The sequence below is a fragment of the Chaetura pelagica genome, unplaced genomic scaffold (genome assembly GCF_000747805.2).
Source record: "Chaetura pelagica isolate M959 unplaced genomic scaffold, ChaPel_1.0 scaffold284, whole genome shotgun sequence".
NCBI lineage: Eukaryota > Metazoa > Chordata > Aves > Apodiformes > Apodidae > Chaetura > Chaetura pelagica.
Window position 1 is genome coordinate 139,599 of NW_009953066.1, and position 6,734 is coordinate 146,332.

A 6,734-nucleotide genomic window follows, 5' to 3' on the forward strand; every position below is an offset into this window, starting at 1 on the left:
CCAGGGCCAAAGCCCTGACCCAGTGCAGGTCCTTAACCACCACCTCCATTAAATGAAATGAAGGGTGAGAACCCCTGTCCTCACCCCAAGGACATGGAGGGGCTGGAGCGTGTCCAGAGAAGGGCAAGGGAGCTGGGGAAGGGGCTGGAGCACAAGTGTGAGCAGGAGCAGCTGAGGGAGCTGGGGGTGTCCAGCCTGGAGCAAAGGAGGCTGAGGGGAGACCTGCTGGCTCTGCAGCTGCCTGAGAGGAGGTTGGAGCCAGGGGGGTCGGGCTCTGCTCCCCAGGAACAAGGGATGGGACAAGAGGAACCGGCCTCAAGTTGTGCCAGGGGAGGTGGAGGTTGGATCTGGGGAACAATTCCTGCCTGCCAAGGGTTGTCAGGGCCTGGCCCAGGCTGCCCAGGGCAGGGGGGGAGTCCCCATCCCTGGAGGGGTTTCCAAGCCCTGGAGATGGTGCTGAGGGACATGGGGCAGGGGTGGCTTGGGCAGGGCTGGGGGAGTTGTTGGATTCCATGGTCTTAGAGGTGTTTTCCAACCCAAATCATTCCATGATTCCCTCACGTGAGGTGTTGAGCAGTTTCTCCTCTGCAGCACTTTGACCCTTCCACTGAAAAGCTCAAGGTGCCTGTGACCAGTTTGACACCTGCCAGCCAAAACCTGTGTCTAGGTCAGGTTTCTTTTGGCCAGCTGTCCATGCTGATCCTAAAGAACCAGCTTTTTGAGGATGGTGCCCTTGCCTGTAGCAACAAATCAAACTTGGAGGTATCTAGGTGGGGTTGTGTGGTCACACATGAGCCCAGCCAGAGTGTGAAGAGGGGACAGAAAGTGTTCATGGAATGATCTGCTGGAGCCTCAACCCACCTGGGTAACTTGGGACACAGGACAGGAGTAGAGGGTGTGTGCTGGGCACTTGCCTGGTGGGCTTCACACTCCACCAGGGCTGGTTTCTCCTGGAGAGAAGCCACCTTCCTGAGGCACATGGACACCAAGGGATGTGACTGCGCAGATCTCTGCTGCCCCTTGGAGGTGTCAGGACACTCTGCAGTCCCTTCTGCGCCCGGGGGCAGCTGATGGGGATTTTTCAGAGCAGGCTCTTGTGGTGGTGAGTAGAAATGTGGCTGGGAAGTGGCTTCAGCTGGACTTGGGTGTGGAACCAGGGAGACTGGGAAAGGATGTGTGAGAGCCCAGAGGAGGATGTAGAATCATGGAATGGTTTGGGTGGGAAAGGACCTTAAAGACCACCTAGATCCAACTCCTTGCCATGGGCAGGGACACCTCCCAGCAGCCCAGGCTGCTCCAAGCCCCATCCAACCTGCCCTTCAACACTGCCAGGGATGGGGCAGCCACAGCTTCCCTGGGCAACCTGGGCCAGGCTCTCCCCACCCTCACAGCACAGAATTTCTCCCTCCCATCTCAGCTCCAGCTCCCTCTGCCAGCTGGAAACCCTTCCCCCTGCTCCCATCCCTCCCTGCCCTTGTCCCAAGCCCCTCCCCAGCTTTCCTGGAGCCCCTTCAGGCACTGGAAGCTGCTCCAAGGTGCCCCAACAAGAACTCAAACCCTTTCCCAGGGAAGAACAAACCAAATCCCCCCCAGTGTTTGGGTCTCACACCTCTCGCCCACCCCTTGTGTTTCCCTTCGCTCCGGGCGATCTCGCAGCTGTTGTTTTTTTTACCTCTCCCATCTCCCTCTTTTTAATTTGAGTAGCACATTTTTATGCAGGTGACTCCCTGAACGTGGTGGAGGTGTTTGACCCCATTGCCAACCGTTGGGAGAAGTGCCAGCCCATGGGCACGGCCCGGAGCAGGGTGGGGGTGGCCGTGCTCAACGGGCTGCTCTACGCCATCGGCGGCTACGACGGGCAGCTCAGGCTCAGCACTGTGGAGGTCTACAACCCTGAGCTGGACTCCTGGTCCAAAGTGGAAAGCATGAACAGCAAGAGAAGGTGGGTGTGGGTCGCTGAGGTGTGGGAAAAGGGGGTGTTTGGAGTGGGAGGAAGGGGTGGGAAAAATGAGATGCTGACTTAGGTGGAGCGGAAAAGGTGGGAGGTGCCCCCGCTGGGAACAGGCAAAGTTGGAAGGGGGAAAGGAAAGGAAGTGTTGGGTGGTGGGCACCAAGTGAGAAGTTCACAGGTGGGGAAGGAGGAAAAGGAAAAAGGAGGAGTGGAGCAGTGTGGAAGCTTTTTGGTTGGCCACTTTTGGGACAGGCACGTTGTGTTGGTGCTGGGAGCTGCTTGCTGGGGAGAGGGGAGAGTTGTCAGCAGGTCCAGTGGGTGGTGGGTGGTGTTAAAAGGTCAGACTGGGACAGAGAGGTGGACAAGGGGGAATGGCTCAAAACTGGAAGAGGGGAGATTTAGGTTGGACATTAGGAAGAATTCTGTGCTGTGAGGGTGGGGAGAGCCTGGCCCAGGTTGCCCAGGGAAGCTGTGGCTGCCCCATCCCTGGCAGTGTTGAAGGGCAGGTTGGATGGGGCTTGGAGCAGCCTGGGCTGGTGGGAAGTGTCCCTGCCCATGCAGGGGGGTTGGATCTAGATGGTCTTCAAGGTCCCTCCCAACCCCAACAGGCTGGGATTCAACAAAGCTCAACGTGTGCACCATGGTGTGTGCAGGGAAAGTCATTAAGACCTTGGTAATTAAGAAGCAGCCGAGCAGTGTGGGCTGGGAGCTCCAGAGGTGTCAGTTCTGGTGGAATCAAGGAGAGTCATCACATGGAGAGAGTGCTGAGGTTCTGCTGCTGAGGTCTGTGAGGGAACTGGAGTCCCCAGGGAGGGGTCAGAGCCCTGTTTCTTCATGATGATGGGTGAAGTGCTGGTGAGCACCATGTGGGAAACTCCTCTGCTGCTCCACGTCAAACCAACCTGTTTCACCATCCCTGGCCAGTGGTGGCATCTCCTTCCCCTACCAGGAGATAGAAGAGAATCCCAGCTGGGAAGGAGAGGAGCATCTTTTATCATCCAGAGAGGGGAGTTTACAGCTAAGCAGAAGGTGTTTGTGCTCCATGAATGGAACATCATGGTTCCCCACTAGTTTCGTGGTTGGGTTTGGGAGCTCACCCTGTGTTATTAAGGTCACATGGTCATCCCACCACAACATGGTCACTGCTTCCATGGTTAAACATCTTCCCTTTCTTTGCACTCATGCCTGGTCACCAAGAGTGGTTAAACTGTTCACTTTTCCGCCAGCTTTGCAGAACTTCTTGGCCATGAGTGTCCCTGACAAAGCAGGGGGGTTGAAACCTGCTCATCTTTGATGTCCCTCCCAGCCCAAACCAGTCTGGGATCCTATGATAATGGTTTCTCTGGTGTGGTTTTGCTGTGGTGTGAGATACTGGTTACTTGGGAAGGCCCCAGTGCAGGCAGCTGAGGACATGGAATCTCCAGCTGAAGTGGAAAAGCTCCATTTTTCCACAGCAGTGATGTTCCTGGGAGCCCCACCTCACCGTGAGGGACAGTTGCTCCTCCACAAGTGGGTTGTTTGGCCTTGAAGCCCAGCAGAAGGGGCTTTGGATGCTCTTGTGTGGGAGGAAAGGGTTGGGTTTTGCACCAGCTGCTCCAGGTGGAGTGTTGGGGTTTTCCTGAGCTCCGAGCCCCAACGCTCGGGTGGGACAGGGAGGGGTTTGACCACTGGAGGTGAAGCCAGAGGAAGAGGAGGAGGTCTGGTGGGGGTGAAGGAGGTGCTGGCAAGACAGGCTGTGCAGATCTGCCACCTTGGGGACAGTGTGGTGGCAGCAGCAGCCACCTGACAGGGTCCTGCTCTTCCCTGCAGTGCCATGGGGACGGTGGTGCTGGATGGGCAGATCTACGTCTGCGGGGGCTACGATGGCAACTCCTCCCTCAACTCTGTGGAGTCCTACTCTCCAGAAACCAACAAGTGAGAGCTGGGACAAGGGGGGGGTTAAGTTCAGAAAGGGGGGGTTAGGCTGGATATAAGGACATTGCTTAACATTGAAGGTGGGGAGAGCCTGGCCCAGGTTGCCCATAGAAGCTGTGGCTGCCCCATCCCTGGCAGTGTTGAAGGGCAGGTTGGATGGGGCTTGGAGCAGCCTGGGCTGCTGGGAGGTGTCCCTGCCCATGCAGGGGGGTTGGGACTAGATGATCTTTAAGGTCCCTTCCAACCCAAACCAGGCTGGGGTTCTGTTACAGAGTCACAGGATTTTAGGGGTTGGAAGGGACTTCAGAAGGCCCAAGACCCATTATGAATCATCCAACCTGTTATTAGAGAGCTCCTCATGCCCATCTGTGGGCTGCTCAGGAGGTGCTGCAACACCTCTGGGCCTCCAGGCTGTCCAAGGACCCCAGAGAAGGGGCTTTGGATGGTGGCAGAGGAGCAGAGCTCCTGGCACAGGTTCACCCGGACACAACCCAACCGAACCCTCATTTCGATACAGCAGGTGGTGAAAAGAGAAGGAGTGGAACCCACTCATAGGGAACCCACGGAGCTGGGATGCTCCCCAGGCAGGCTGTGCCCACGGGAGCCCTGTGCTGAGCTGTCCCCTCTCTCCTGGCCAGGTGGACAGTGGTGACCCCCATGAGCTCCAACCGCAGCGCCGCCGGAGTCGCCGTCTTCGAGGGCCGGATCTACGTGTCGGGGGGACACGATGGGCTGCAGATCTTCAGCAGTGTGAGTCAGGCAGGACCAGGGGGTGGGGTGGGGTGGGTTGGAAAACACCTCTGAGATCGTGGGATCCACCCATTCCCCCAGCCCTGCCCCATGTCCCTCAGCACCATCTCCAGGGCTTGGAAACCCCTCCAGGGATGGGGACTCCCCCCCTGCCCTGGGCAGCCTGGGCCAGGCCCTGACAACCCTTGGCAGGCAGGAATTGTTCCCCAGATCCAACCTCCACCTCCCCTGGCACAACTTGAGGCCGGTTCCTCTTGTCCCATCCCTTGTTCCTGGGGAGCAGAGCCCAACCCCCCTGGCTCCAACCTCCTCTCAGCTTCTGTCACTTCCAGAGAACTTCTCCCTTGGGAAGAGATGAGCTGGCCCAGGACCCCGTGGGGTCTGGACTGGAGCTGCTGCTCTTGCTCCAGCACCAGAACTGATCTGGTGCACTTTGTCCTCTCCCAAACTCCTCCTCGTTTTAAACCATTTTATCCTTGCAACCCTATGAGCTCCCAAGTCTCCCAGATCTCAGGCTCTTCCCTCTCCTTTCTGGGGCCATTTGGTGACTTGTTTGTGCTTGAAACCAGCTGCACTGCAGGGAGGGTTGGTGGCACTCCTGTCCCCTGCCACCCACGCTTCCTTCCTGCCTGGTCACCAACTGGTTGGGACAGAAACGTCTCCACTTCACCCACATGGGAACAAGGACTCCAGGAGCTGAGTCCAAGTTGGGTCTGTCACAAATTCACTGTGCTCAGGAATTTGTGACAAAGGGTTTATTGGGAGCAGAACAGTCCATTTCTGCCTGGCTCAGCAGATCAGGGGCAGGATGGTCTGTGCAGCCTGGAGCAGCTCAGAGCCAAGAACATCTGCTCATCTGGGCATGTTCCTGAGCAGGACAACCTGGGAGCAGTGCTGGAGCCTTTGCAGAAGGGGTCATAGAATCATGGAATGGTTTGGGTGGGAAGGGACCTTCAAGGCCATCTAGTCCCACCCCTGCATGGGCAGGGACACCTCCCAGCAGCCCAGGCTGCTCCAAGCCCCATCCAACCTGCCCTTCAACACTGCCAGGGATGGGGCAGCCACAGCTTCCCTGGGCAACCTGGGCCAGGCTCTCCCCACCCTCACAGCCCAGAATTTCTCCCTCCCATCTCAGCTCCAGCTCCCTCTGCCAGCTGGAAACCCTTCCCCCTGCTCCCATCCCTCCCTGCCCTTGTCCCAAGCCCCTCCCCAGCTTTCCTGGAGCCCCTTCAGGCACTGGAAGCTGCTCTCAGGTCTCCCTGGAGCCTTCTCTTCTCCAGGCTGAACACCCCAACTCTCCCAGCCTGGCTCCAGAGCTGCTCCAGCCCTCCCAGCATCTCCGGGGCCTCCTCTGGCCTCTCTCCAACAGCTCCATGTCCTTCCTGTGCTGGGGACCCCAGAGCTGTTCCCAGCCCTGCAGGGGGGTCTCAGCAGAGCAGAGGGGGCACAATGACAACATCAAATCTGACTGTATGGAACCAGCAACCCAACCCCAAGTTCCCTGCTGGCTTCCCAAGTTGTGTATTGGATCTGTACCACACTGTGGTCCCACCTTGGGTCATAGACTGGTTTGGGTTGGAAGGGACCTTAAAGATCACCCAGATCCAACCCCCGACATGGGCAGGGACACCTCCCAGCAGCCCAGGCTGCTCAGAGCCCAAATCCAACCTGCCTTGGGAAACTTCCTGGGATGGGAACACCCAGAACTCACAGAATCCCAGAACCTCAGGGTTCTGGGAAAGCTCCCCCAGCCCAACCCCCTGCCAGAGCAGGGGCACCCAGAGCACATCCCACAGGATCCAGGGGGGTTGGAATGTCTCCAGCCAAGGAGACTCCACAGCCTCTCTGGGCAGCCTGGCCCAGGGCTCTGGCACTTCACAGCAAAGAAGTTCTTCCTGAGATTCACAGGGAACCTCCTGGGCTCCAGTTTGCACCCACTGCCCCTTGTCCTGTCCCTGGACATCACTGCACAAAGCCTGGCTCTGTCCTCCTGACACTGCCCTGAGCAGATTTGTGCCCATGGATGAGGTGGCCCCTCAGTCTCCTCTTCTCCAAGCCCAACAGCCCCAGCTCCCTCAGCCTTTCCTCAGCAGGGAGATGTTCCCCTCCCTCCAGCATC

At 58.0% G+C, this 6,734-nt stretch overlaps 1 protein-coding gene across 1 annotated transcript in view; it reads left to right on the top strand.

The window, feature by feature from the left end:
• Positions 1 to 4,615, top strand: part of KLHL18 (kelch-like family member 18) — a gene marked incomplete at its 3' end in the record, with an annotated part of 19,451 nt that extends 14,836 nt beyond the window's left edge. Inside the window, exons 8-10 of the mRNA XM_009996800.1 lie at positions 1,720 to 1,942; positions 3,761 to 3,865; positions 4,504 to 4,615. Coding sequence (XP_009995102.1) covers positions 1,720 to 1,942; positions 3,761 to 3,865; positions 4,504 to 4,615 — 440 coding nt within the window. The remainder of the gene's footprint in view (positions 1 to 1,719; positions 1,943 to 3,760; positions 3,866 to 4,503) is intronic.
• Between the last annotated feature and the right edge of the window lie 2,119 nt (positions 4,616 to 6,734).